Source organism: Phyllostomus hastatus, unplaced genomic scaffold (assembly GCF_019186645.2).
Source record: "Phyllostomus hastatus isolate PE091 unplaced genomic scaffold, TTU_PhHast_1.1 phas_scaffold_39, whole genome shotgun sequence".
NCBI classification, from domain to species: domain Eukaryota; kingdom Metazoa; phylum Chordata; class Mammalia; order Chiroptera; family Phyllostomidae; genus Phyllostomus; species Phyllostomus hastatus.
In genome coordinates, this window is record NW_025334028.1 from 25,534,998 (window position 1) to 25,549,376 (window position 14,379).

At 36.5% G+C, this 14,379-nt stretch overlaps 1 protein-coding gene across 2 annotated transcripts in view; it reads right to left on the minus strand.

Moving 5' to 3' along the window:
• Positions 1-14,379, minus strand: part of SLC9B2 (solute carrier family 9 member B2) — a 47,530-nt gene that overhangs the window by 25,117 nt on the left and 8,034 nt on the right. For both annotated transcript variants that reach the window (XM_045820183.1, XM_045820184.1), the window contains exons 2-4: positions 8,249-8,395; positions 7,401-7,581; positions 2,287-2,457 (exon numbers count right to left, since the gene is read on the minus strand). In XM_045820183.1, coding sequence (XP_045676139.1) covers positions 2,287-2,457; positions 7,401-7,581; positions 8,249-8,335 — 439 coding nt within the window. In that variant the 5' untranslated portion in view covers positions 8,336-8,395. The remainder of the gene's footprint in view (positions 1-2,286; positions 2,458-7,400; positions 7,582-8,248; positions 8,396-14,379) is intronic.

The following is a 14,379-nucleotide window of genomic DNA, read 5'->3' on the forward strand; positions in this document are numbered from 1 at the left end:
CTGTGCTCTTCCAGAACGTTTCATTACCTACTTAAGCACAACGTGTGTTTGCATGCATGTGTACTCTGTGTTGGACTCAAATGGGAGCATGTTTTTACACCACTGTGCAATTTAGGTTTTTTTACACTTAACCCATATTCTGAACATATTCCCAATGATGCACATCTATATTTGCCTTATTCTTTTAAAAAGTCATAATAGTACCTCATTGTTTGAAAATATCATAATTTTGGGGCCAATTCATGGACCAGTTCATATATCAGGTACTTATTAAGTGCCTACTACATGCCAGCCTTACGGTACTCTTACGGTTCCCTGGTAACACCGAGGTGAGCTGGACCAACATGGTCCCTGTTCATATGGAGCTTATAGCTTTGCAGGTTTGTGCAAGTATATCCACAGGATAATTCACAGCAGTGGAAATGTTAGGCTCTAGGGTCCAGGTATGTATATCATTTTTATAGATATTGATGAATTACCAGCCAAAAGTGCTACACTAAACTTATATTTCATTAGTATGTCAATAGTTTCTTATTGAAACTTAAAATGTGGATCTAAACCAGTCCTAGATTGATTATAGCACATAATTACCTGAAATCCAGAGAAATAATAATCTTACAAGAACTCAAAAATATGTCAAGAGTTTCTTTAGGAGTTTTAGAGGGGATAAGGGAGCACTTTTTATTCTCCTGATGAACGTAAAAACAATTTCCCTGGGGCCGTGTTTCCTTCGCCAGTGGTCCGGGTTGGTGTGGCCAACTGACTGCCACTCGGCAGGCATCCCCTTCTTGCCTCCATGCCCGCAGGAGCCTCTCCTTGGTTGTGCAGGAAAGAACACCTACTTTCAAAAGGTGTATTCTTTTTTTAAAAATTTGTATTATAAATTTTTAAAAATATTTAAAAACTATCAACAAAAGTCCAGTTTATTTCAAATACTGCCAAGTTATTTTTGAAGCAAGTCCTTAGTGAAAAAGCTTAGCAAAGAAGTCACTCACATCACTGACAAGCGAGTATTGGTGTCACGATAAATGCTGGTGTTTACTTTTGTTTATGTTAATGTTAATGAATAATGAAATTCATAATGAATGAATGTTATGTTAATACAAATGAAAATATGTATGGGAACTTCACTTGTTTGTCAAAGATGTGAGAGACTTAGAGTATATCAAGTCCTTATTTGTAGCATTTGCTGATTTCTGTATTATAAATACTTCCATCCTGGCCCATGTTAAACTATGAACTTGGTGTCACTGAATGTGGAGCTGGAAAGAGATGGGCACTGCCACACCATGATATGGTATTTCCACAATCTCAAGAGCAGAGATAAGGGGAAATGTCATAAAATACTTAGGATCAGTTTTAAGTATTTATTGTTCATGTTTTTAATGCAAGTTACTCAACTCTAAGTACAGTATTCGAGGTCTGTCCAGAAGGTATCCAGCCATGTAATATGAAAAATAGAGACAATAACTGAAGATGCAAGATACAAGAAACACTGTACATAGGACAATGATACCTTAGTCCCCTTCAAAGTAGGGGAGTACCTTGGGACCCCACACAGTTTTCCCAATTGCCATCAGCTGCCCCATCATATTCTTGAGTCTCATCGATTGTCTGAAATCTCTTCCTTTTCAAAGGCGATTTTAGTTTTGGGAAAAGCCGTAAGTTGCAGGGCACCAAATCTGGGCTGTAGCAGGGCTGAGTTACCTGGGTGATTTGATGTTTCTCCAAAAACCTCTGCATGAGACGTGATGCATGAGCAGGTTTGTTGTCTTGATGAAGCTGTCAATCACCAGTTGCCCATAGCTGCATCCTGCTGAATCATCCCAATAGTTTCCACATGGGAATGTTCAAGCTTAATGCAACATTTAATACAGATTCGTTGCTCTACTCAGTCATTTTGAATACGATGGCCACACTGTACACATGCTCACTTAATGGTGTCTACCACCCCCACTGACTAGTACCGTGAAGTCGTCATTGTTCATGCATATGCATTCCAGTCCACTGTCCTCGGCTGCCAGGTTACATCCATGTCACACAAACTGTTCTCCTTATATTAATAATGGCTGGACTTTTTCTGGACAGACCTCGTATATAACTTAATTTTTTGAAATCACCTTTTTCACAAGTGACTCACAAAAATCCTCAAAGTTAAACTATCAGTTTTTAGCTCTAGCACAGAAAATCCAGAAATAGTTTATTCCTTTATTTCCCAAGGTTTCCAAAGTACTACTCCTAAAACATAATTCACTCTGAAGAAGACAGGATGTGTTTAGCACTTACCAAGAAGAGGAGGCAGTGGAGGCAACGTAGGCAACTTAATGAGCCCCATAATTTTACCTCCAATGACGGCACATATGAAAAGGATTATAATTCCAAACAGGTTTCCTCCAGGAAGACATTCGATGCCAGTAATTGACCAAACTACAGCCCATAGAAGAACAACCATGGTAACTGAAACAAACCAGGAAAACTAGTTTCTATTAATAAGTTGTTATATATAGATTTTAATATAATCTAATTTTTAAAATAGACAATATATGCAAGTACTTACAACCATGTGTAAGTTTGAAGACCATTAGTAATATGAACAACCAGGTAATTACCAACATCTCAGGGAGTTGAATGTCACCAAGAGTGGTTTTGAATCCACCTGTGTGACCCCTCCTAATTCCTTCCCAATTTCCTTTCACACTGCTGACAGGAGCTGTTCTGACATTTTTTTTAACATTTCCTTATTTTTCCTTAAAATTTTACAATAAATATCTCACTAGTTAATATTAAAAAGAGAAACAATCACTACCTTTACCCTCTTCGCAGGAACATGAAAACACTTGAACAATCCCATTCCAGTATTTAGTTCTGCCTTGATTTAAACATTACTATTGTTTCTTTCCTACTGTCAATGTTTGTTCAGAATTACCCACATACTTACCTATTTTTTAATCATCATTCATTATGCTATATCATAACCCTCACCTGAGACAACTATCTTGTTGCCTGAAGTATTCCCTTTAGTAGAGGCATTTGTTAAAATGTGAAATGCTTCTGTATTTGAGAACCTTGTGTTCTACACAACTGTACACTGGAAATAGAAAGGCTCATGGGAAAAACAGAGTGATTGATTTTGAGAGAGAGCAAAACATCAATTTGCTATTCCACTTACTTATGCATTTATTGCTTAATTCTTGTAGGTACCCTGACCGGGGATCAAACCCGTAACCCTGGCATATCAGGACCATGTGCTAACCAACTGAGCTACCTGGCCAGGGCCTCGATTCAATTTGTATTCACTTTTACTGCTTGATGATGCAAAGTATTAACGTGCCAGGAAAAATTATGTACAAAAATGCAAATTGCATATTACACTGACACAAGTTCCTACTTACCATTGCAAATGAGTTAATTCATGACACAGAAACACCCTGCAGCCAAGTATGCCATATTTCTTATTAGGATCTGTTGGCAGTCAATTCTGCTTTACTTGTGTGTAATTATTTTTATTTTCATTTTTAAAAGATAGTTCTTCTGGGGGTATACAATCCTAAGTTCAGAGTTCCTTGGAAATATTATTCCTTGTTTTTTCAGGCTTTCACTGGTGCTAATTTTCATTTTAAGTTTAATTTTAGCTCTTTTAGAGAATTTTTCTTTGGCTGTTTTTAAGTATGTTATGTTTAGGTATGGCTTCCTTTGGTTTCCTTAGTTTTTGTTTTTCATTAATTCTTGAAAATTCCCAGTCTTTATTTCTTTAAATACTTCCTCTTCACCATTCTTCCTGTTCTCTTTTTCTGGAACTATGATTAGATAGTCACACTCTTTTCTCCATGTTGCTAACCTAATTTCCATATTATCCATTTTTTCTGTGTGTACTACATTCTAGATAATCTCTTCAGACTTATTTGCTAGTTTACCAATTTTCTTTTTATTACCCTGCTGCCTAATCTAGCCACTAAGTTTTCAATTCCAATTACTGTTCTATATCTTTCATTTCTAGAAATTCAATTTGGTTCTTTATTAAAATAAATTTGTTCATTTTTAAAAGTAGTTACTTATTTTGTACTTATATTTGTATCTCAACTTCAGATATCAAAATATTTTATATTCTATATTTTTAGATAATGCAATGTTTTGAAATGCTTCCTCATGCATGTTGTGATTTTTCTTGTTTGTTTTTGCAATAGTAACCTATTTCTTGAAACTTTATCTTTTAGAATTGTTGAAGCCTTAGGTAGAATGTGAGTTTTTCCAGAAAGGATCTGAATTCACTTCTCCCACATACTCAGAAGCTCATAATCCAGGACCAGTTTTAGACATATTTTCACCTTGATTTTCTTCAGTGACTTTGAAGCATAAATGAGCATGAAGTTATGCATTTTTAGGGGAGACTACTCGCCCTGGCCAGCACCACAATTGAGACTGATAGATTTAGTTGCAGCCCCCATCTGCAGGGCAGGCTTATGTCGAATCAACTATCACACTGAGTCCCAGCTTTGTATGGGTAAGGGAGAATGATTTTTCCTACTATATTTCTTCCAACCCGGGCAGGCTCTAGTGTAGCCTCCCATACTCACGGTTCTTAAAATAAACCTCAGATTCATTGGTGTTTTGCAGAAGCCTCTGGGGTAAAAGTCAGACTGAGTACTTATTTATTTCTTTTACTTATACTTTGTTTTGGTGTATGATGATTTCTTGTTTCCTTGATGGATAAATGGTACATTTAAAAAGACAATATATTTTTTTCAGATGTTTTCATTGGTATTAGTAAAAAGATTGTTGAGGCTTGTCTACCATATTGCTAGAGATTGAATCCAATATTCCATTTTTTAAATCATAACAGAATTGTTCAGAATTTTCTAGGCTTGTGATGCTATTGTAGTGAAATAACTGAGGGGCTTTGGTATTTTCCAATGGCTATATGAGCTGAAATTTCTATGCAGTATTGGGGGTATAATAGGAAAGCAGGAATTGCCAGCTACTAAATTTTACTTTATCACAGCATAAACCCAATTTTATACTAAATTTAGCAAGGTAGAATTAAGAGTTTTCCATTCAATGGAACTTTAATGTCTCATATATCAGATCTGGTTACCCAGTTATTGATGGAAACAAATAACTACTGTATTAATAAGTATATATTGGCAATATACTTGACCAAAAATACACTGGTAACATAAATTATATAATGATGGAAATAAACAAACACTGTCAATAATTAAATTTTTTTCCACTTTAAGACCACTTTTTTAAACCTCTAATTTTCCATATTCAGAATGCAGTTATAGATACATAGCAAATGTACATTTATAAGGTTTCCTTAAATCACATTTAATTTAGTTAATAATTTGCTTCTCATTTTTTATTTTGGAAAATTGAATATTCACATGTAATATTGATATTTACTTATTAATAAGGATAATTATATATACTGAATGGTCACAGGAAATAGTATAGGAAAAACACAATCTTGCAAGCCTCAGGAATAGAAGTAAAGGAAAACAGGTGAAGAGATGTTTATACACTGAGTTAAATTTCTCTGGCACTTTATGGACAGTGATTATAGAATTAAAACATAATGAGTCTTGCCCTGAATGGTGTGGCTCAGTGGGTTGAGCACTAGCTTGCAAACTGAAAGGTTACTGGTTCAATCCCCAGTCAAGGCACATGCCAGTGTTGTGGGCCAGGTCCCCCCACTTGAAGGGATGCGAGAGGCAAACTATTGATGTGTCTTTTGCACATTAATGTATCTCTCCCTCTCCTTCTCCCTCCCTTCTCCTCTCTCTAAAAGTAAATACATTTGTTTAAAAAAATTTAAAATAAAAATACTAAGTCTCAAAATCACAACATTCATCATACCCTTTCCTTATATCAATCTCTATCTGTTTTACTGTACACATTTTAACTAGAAACGTGCCATAATTTGAATGATACAAATTCAGAAAAATAATAATAAGGACAGAAATGATATTAAATTATCTGTAGTCATATAAACTAGTATATATTTTGGAACATGGTTTTTTTCTATGTGTTTTAAATCAAGATTTTTTTCTTATGCTAATTTGGAAACATACCTAATTTCATTGAAAACATGTCTAGAGCCTAAAGCATAATGTATTATACTTGGTGTCCATTGTCGCAACTGAGAATGGTAAAAATGTCTTTTAGAGCTCCCAAATAAAAAAACAACTATAAAGTGAGCCTGACTTCAATAAAGATTACTTCTAGATTAAGTATGTTACATTCTACAACAAACATGTTATATATTTACTCTGGGAGGCAATATATTTATTTCAATGATGCTGTCATTCCTCAATACAATTTTTGAAATTGTCTTTCAATCTGCCTTTATAGATAATTTGCAAACCCCTTCTCCTTTTTCCTGTTATACTGCACATCCTCCAACATGCATAACAAGCCCACACACATTCACACTAACACGTGCACTTCCTTTCTGAACAACAAAAAAGCGTTATTCAATTTGAACGCCCATATATGCACCAAATTGGTATAGGAATAATGTTTGGCTGCTTCGAAAAACCAAATCCGTTCTTCAAAGACAAAAATATCTCAAACCTAACAATATTTAAAATCATGCTGAGATAAATTCCCAAAGTAATATATCCCAAATATTTTAAGTAATAACAGCTTTACTGGAATAAGTTGAACTGCAAACCAAAATCCTTACTCATAAAATGATGTGATTCATTTGGAAGTATAGACTGAGCTGAGTTCGCTCAAACATTAATTGCACTAACTAATGGTAATGACAACCAGCACTTACGTAGTGCTTTTCTATTTTCCAAGTGATTTCTGACACTTTTCTCATTGGAGTCCTAACATAATCCTGCGAAATAACTCAGATACAGAAAAGGAAAAGGTCCTTGGTTCTTGGTCTTTTCCTGGCAGCTGGAATGGTGACCACAGTACTCTTGGAAGTCTGCTGTCCGAGATGGTAGAGCCCTTCAGCCTGGGCCCTTAAATGACTATGTGGATCAGAGCAACTTACCATTGTGAATTGTTTACCTAGTAGTTTTTATTTTACTTTTATAAAGGTTTTATTTATTTATTTTTAGAGGCAGTAGATGAAAGGGAAGAGAGAGGGAGAGAAACATTGATGTGCAAGAGAAACATCAATCAGTTGCCTCTTGGACTTGCCCAACTGGGAACCTGGCCCACAACCCAGTCACGGGCCCTGACAAGAATCAAACAGGCGACCTTTCAGTTTGCAGGGCCATACCCAACCCACTGAGCTACACCAGCCAGAGCTCACCTAGTAGTTTTGATGTGAGAGAGAATTAAACTTCCTTTTGTTCTTTAAACTGTTATTTTAGGATTTCCCATTATATAACAACTCTGTCTTTTGTACTCTGTTTCTGAACTCATCCTTACCATTTACATACCATTCGTTATTACTCTATCCAGTAAGCCATGTGGAGGGCAAGTGAATGTTTGCTTCAGTCTTTGCAAACAATTTGATTCAGATGGTGTTTCCTGCAGGCTTCTTTCACTGGTATTCACAATGCTACTTCCTTCTGTTGGTTCATTTCCATTTATACCTTTGAGGTTCATAACTGTTTCCTCCTATGTTTAAGGCAATTAAAAAAAATCTTTAAAGTTGCATATTTGCTATACATTTTTTTAGTTACTGAGTTATCACATCAAAAATCAAATTTCCATTACTAGAATCAAGGCTAACACCGGGGAAGTACACAGCTTTATTATTAGTTAATTAGCTAATACCTGTAACAAGAATTATCTTGGGCATATTTACCATTGAGTCACTATTTGTATCATTATAAATGCTTAAGTCACATAAAATTTCATTATGTTTTACTATACTGGGCATAAAATTAAGTTATTTAAGATATAATTGAAGGCAATAGTTGGTAAATGTATAAAAGTGGTTCAGGAAAATGTAACTATCTGTGGCAAAAACCAATTCACATTCATTCATTTACTTAAATTTAAGCAATGAAAGAACCATACTAAGGGTTAGGCTGGGAACACAGTGAATTTCACAGGGTTCTTATTTGTCTAGCCTCATATTGGGCCAGCTGCTAATGACCATCTGGGAAAACTGGTAGTCACACCTACCCTGGACTATATGAGTTTGGGGATCAAGAATAGGGAGAATTGTTAACTGAGTGATAGGGAATAAAGAGAGAACACTTGTATCATGGATTTGGAAACATGTAGTCCTTTCCTTAAGGAAAAACTTGGGATGTACTTCATCCAATTACAGGTTTACCTGTGTTTCTTGATACATGCAAGCTGTGTGATTCACCCCTGTTGGTTCCAAATCTTCATGTTCAATTGTTTTATTTTCATCCTCCATGATTTATAATTAAGAATAAGATGATAGAGGAACAACAAACAAGATCCGTTTTTCGGCAAACTGAGATTTAAACAAATAAACAGCAATTTGAGCAATTTAAAAGAATGAATTGTACTTAGTTTTTCCCCCTTAGAACTCTGAATGGTTAAAATATTTGAAATTAGAGTATTCTTAGTTTTCAATTGCTAATCTTTTCTTTGATTACAATAACTTATCCTAATTCCTATTTACCTTTTACTGCTCTTGAAAAAGCCCTTGTTGACCAATATACTTCTTTTAGGGTGCAGCACTTTAAAGATATTATTTACTTACTTTTAGAGAGAGGGGTAGGGAGGGAGAAAGAGAGGGAAACATCTTTGTGAGAGAGAAACATCAGTCGGTTGCCTCTCATACCTGCCTTGACCAGGGACTGAACTCTCAACCAGGCATGTGCACTGACCAAGAATGGAACCGTGACCTTTTGCTTTATAGGACAACTCCCAACCAACTGAACCACACCTGTCCGGTCTGACCAATGTACATTTATATGATTTCTTTCCCACCCTGCTTTTGGAATTTATACTTAAAATATTCCAAGTAATACTACCATTAACTTTTCTTATCTAATGGGCCAACTTGATGAAGCAGAAACGCTGGGTAATTTTCCAATGTTCATACAAGGAAATGAGTCACTAGATAGAAATCTATGGATTCTATCATTTTCAGAGAAACTAGAGTCACTAATTCTTTCCTGGTTGTAATTTCTAAATTAAAGTTAAAAAAATACAACAACAATGATCTGAGTAGCCAAAATGTCTTAGACATTGTAATAAGTATTATGGCATGCTCTTGTTCATTAGTGTGGGCAATTCAAAGATACAAAAACACATTCTTTGTTCTCTGTAGGTTTCCATTATGTCAGAAAAAGTAAACGTATACAAAATAACTGAAAAACCTATAAGGCAGACTTTCCTAAACACTAATTTCAGTCCCTTCACCCGAAGCTTCCTGTGCTATACACATATAGGCTGTGAGCCAAGTACTCCAATGCTTAGCCATTTTGCAGCCAGAGGTGGTCACGTGTCCCAGTTCTTTGTAATGAGATATAAGTGGGGGTCCTTGTGGGGGACTTCCATTCTCAAACAATAAGGCAAGGCTTTCAAGGATCATGCTGCTTACTCTTTGCCCTCTCACATTTCCTTTTCTTTTTCCCCAAAATGTAGGTACACTACATAGAGGGCTAGCAGCCATTTTCAACCACGAGACTAAAAGGTCCTACACCAGAGACAGCAGATAAGTAAAACAGGAGGAGCTGGCTCTTTGGTGGCATCCTTGAGTTGCTACGTCAGTTTTGGGCTGCCAAACTTTGAAGTAATTGTTTACACCACTATTAGAGGTCTGCTGGCTCTGGAGGTGGACAAACCCAGGCCCACAGTTCAGCTCCATCATACAGCAAATTGCTTAGCCCCTTTGTAACTACAGTAATTCCTTATCCATACAGTGGAGGCTAGAGTAGTTCCAACCAGGCATATGGTGATAGTGTTGGTTATCAGCCACTCATACGCCTTCTTTCTAATTATCATAATTCTCTAAGAATCTTTTTGCTTTTCTTATTAAGCTGGACAAGGCCTCAGGAGTCTTCAAGAATTTACAACTTAATCCCACTGATTTCATTTATTATGCTTTCTACCTCTTTCTTTCAAGGCTAACTTCTTGATTAGCATAATTTAATAACACCACTGTCATTTCTTCATCTTTCTCATTAGAACAATTACATAGAACTCTTAGGCAGCATCACTGCAATCACCTCCTTTATGAAATTCCCAATATCACGTAACTCTCACTTATGAAGAATGTTTTTATTTATTTATTTATTTCCTTAAAAAATTATTTTTGTTCAGTTACAGTTGTCCCACCTTTTTCCCCATTGCTCTCCCCTTCTTTGCCCTCCCTCCCACATTCAATCCCAGCCCCATTGTCTGTGCACGTGAGTCCTTATTCATGTTCCTTGACTTGCCCCTTTCCCTTCTTCCCCCCATTATTCACCCCTTCGCCTCGGATCACTGTCAGTTTGTTCTTTATCTCCATGTCTCTGGTGTGAGTAGAAGAAAGGGAACAAGATTAGAGCAGATTTTAATTGACTTAGAGACTAAAAGAATAATTCAAAGGATCAATAAATCCTGAAGACTATTTTTAAATGACCAAAAAGTATAAATGATTATTTCTAACAGACATAAACTATTGGCTAATATGAAGCTTTTACAAATTTATTTGATTAATATTACTGTGGTGTTTTTAATTGAATTTATTGGGGTGACACTGGTTCACTAAACCATGCAGGTTTCAAGTGTACATCTCAATAAAACATCATCTGCACACTGCTTTGTCTACCCATTACCTCAAGCAAAGTCTCTGTCCTCATTTCCACTACTTTTTCCACTTTCAACTATACTCCTCCCTGCCTTTTCCTCTGGCTATCACCACTCTGTTGTCTGTGTCTATGTGTTATGTACAGTATATATGTTTTTTGATTAATCCCTTCATCTTTCATCCAGTTCCCCAACCTCCCTCCATGCTGATAGCTGCCAGTCTTTTCTCTGTGTCCATGAGTGTATCTCCACTATGTTTGTTTATTTTGTTCATTAAATTCCACATATAAGTGAAATCATGTGGTATTAGTCTTTCTCTGACAGGCTTATTTCACTTAGCATAATAATTTCCAGGTCCATCCACACTGTCACAAAAGGTAAGATTTCTTTTTTTATGACTATGTAGTATTCCATTGTATAAATGTACCACAGTTTTTCTTATCCACTCATCTACTGATGGGCACTTGGGCTATTTCCAGATCTTGGCCATTGTAAACAATGAACAGTGAACATAGGGGTGCTTATATTCTTTTGAATTAGTGTTTAAGGTTTCTTAGGATATATTCCGAGAAGTGGAATCACTGGGTCATAAGGCAGTTCCATTTTTAACTTTTGGAGGAAACTCCATATTTTTTCCCACACTGGCTGCACCAGTCTGCATTCTTACCAACAATGCACAAGCGTTCCCTTTTCCCCACATCCTTGCCAGCACTTGTTGTTTGTAGATTTATTAATAATGGCCGTTCTGACCAGTGTGAGGTGATAACTTGTGGTTTTAATTTGCATCTCTCTGATGATGAGTGCAGTTGATCATTTTTTCCTATGTTTATTGGCCATCTGTACATCCTCTTTGGAAAAGTGTCTATTTAGGTCCTTCGCCCATTTTTAAATTGCATTGTTTGTCTTCCTGGTGTTGAGTTGTATGAGTTCTTTATATATTTTGGAAATTAACATCTTATCAGATGTATCACTGGCAAATATGTTCTCCCATTCAGTGGATTCTCTTTTCATTTGTTGGTGATTTTGTTTGCTGTGCAAACCTTTTTAGTTTGATTTACATTGTGGTTCTTTGTAACATAAACAATCAAAACTTGGAACGTTGCACAGTACATGTTACCTGTGGGTGTTTACACAGCTTTGTATTCCAAAAATTTTTTTCCTATTTCCCTACAGTCTCCACTATGGGAGCCAAAGTACTTATTAGAGATCAGAGAGGTATTACAGGGAAAAAACTAAAATAAAATACCAGCATTTTAATAAGCCCAGGAAAAGAACTTAAAACTAACTAGTTAACTCTGTTTATTTTCTATTATGTTTTCATTTCCAAAAGAACACACACCACCATTCTCACTTCAGAAAACCACTTAAATTTAGTAAAATTACAAAATGTAACCTTTACTTAAAGCAACCATGTTCATAATATTTACTATTCATAGTCACTGGGTCTTGATATTACAACAGTACATCCTGTATTAAGGAGGTACTTTTGGCAAAGAGAGAGAGAGAGAGAGAGAGATAGATAGACAGAGAGAGAGAGAGACAGAAAGGGAGAGAATATGTAAAAATGACCTTTGAAGGGTTCTAAGAAATGTCATGAAATCCATTGTAAAGTAGAAAATTTATACTCCTTACTCATAGGTAAACACTTGAGGTCTCACCGCAAAGCCCATTAACTTTTATAGCGACAGCATGGATGGAACTGGAGAGCATTATACTAAGTGAAATAAGACAGGTAGTGGAAGACAAATACCATATGATCTCACCTGTAAGTGGAACCTAATGAACAAAACAAACAAACAAGCCAAACAGAACCAGAGACATGGAAATAAAAAGCAAATTGGCAGTCACCAGAGGGGAGCAAGTAGAGGGATAATGGGGGGAATAACGGGAAGGGTCTAGCCAAAGAACATGTGTAAAGGACCCATGGACAAGGACATCAGGGTGGGGACTGCCTGTGGGAGTGCAGGATGGGTGGGTTGGGGTAGAGCAAAGGGGGAATAATTGGGGCAACTGTAACTGAACCACAATTAAAAAAAAGAAAACAATTCTGATGACTTTGCCCATCTATCTGGTTTCCAAACCTTTGGAAAATAAGATGTTATAAATTAAAATGTAGAAAGAGATTGTGACAGACGCAAACTGACAGCAATGTGAGTGAGAGCCACCAGTGAAAGACACAGAAAAGATAGCAACCTCAGGCTGTAAGTATCTTTTTCCGTAGGGAATCGTTGTAGTTTGGGCCTGCCCTTTTTTGGACTCTGCATCTCCCTGATTCCCTATTGATGTGGTTCATGTGAGACTGTTATCCTCAATCTCCCCAAACCTCATGCTCCACCAATGCCCCAGAGATGAGGACAGGCCTGGCCAATGAGGGAGCTCCTTGCCAATCAAATGATTGTTCCAGTTATGAGAACCTGGCCCATAACTCACCAGAGAGTCAGCTTTAAAGTATTTACTAGAACCACTGGAAGAGCTTTCTTTCTATTGGGGTTGCTGAACTCCAGAGTTGTTAATAATCCTTGTGACATACAAGGAAAGCCCTCCAAAGAGCAAAATGACCACAGAGCAAAGCCGATTCCTAATATAGAAAGGGAGAAAGAGAAAACTCTAAATTAATAACCACACTGTTGGTACACCTGGGAGCATCTCCCCTTCAGTTAGGTGAGCCAATACCTTCCTTACCAGTTTCAGTTCGGTTTCTGCCACTTGCTACCAAATGAATCCTTAGTAATAACCTTTATACCTGAATGGGTCCTGAAAGATGCCCTGCATCATAACAGATGTTTACAAAGGTGATTTTACATCTTCAATAAAATGAGAAGAAAAAAATGATATGGAAATGTTTTGTTTTAAAGGGCATTAAAATATAAAATATAGTTTATAGCCCATTAAAGAGAATGTTAAAATTAAAAAAATTCCATATTCAATATTTTGGCTCCAGAGTGACATCTACTCACAGACTCTTGATCAAGAGAGTCTCCAACTCCATCAAACTGCAGAAGGTCTGGGAAACATAGGAGACCACACACAATATTTCATAGCATTACTTTCTCTGCTACACTAGCACATTATAGGTTGTCAGTAAATATTTTTATTGAATATATGAATGAATAAGTAAGTGATTGCTCATGGCAAACTCTAAAAACTCTACAATGACTCCTGGTCTGTTTCTAGTCCCACCTCACAAGTCTGGTTTCATCAGATTCCTTCTCTAAGCCCCAAGTCATTTGCTTAAGCTTCTATTCAATGCTCATAGTGCCCATGCACACATGAGAACTGACTCTACCAGAGTCTTTGGTATTTACTTGAGAGGTTCTTTAATGGGCTGGGTTACTTTGCTCAAAATTTCCAGTGAGTAAGGTCCTGAAACAAACAAACAAAATCTCAGGTCCAGAATTTGCCAAGGACTTTCAGGCCATGAAAAAAGCAAAGGGTTGAGAAAGTCATTTTCTCCAAGAAAATTCTTCATTATGAAAAATAGCCACAATTATATCTAAAGGCATAAGAGACAGGCAAAAACAGAGAGCAAACCTATTAAACTTGGTTGTCACAATGCACAGTCTAAAGTCCCAAAGAGGTCACTTAAGGACTGAAGCACAGGACATTTCTTGTATAACAGGTGCAAACACATGAAACTACCCTTCTCTGCTTCAGTTTACTAACTTGCCATTTCTGGGGAAATGGTTTTCATTGCCT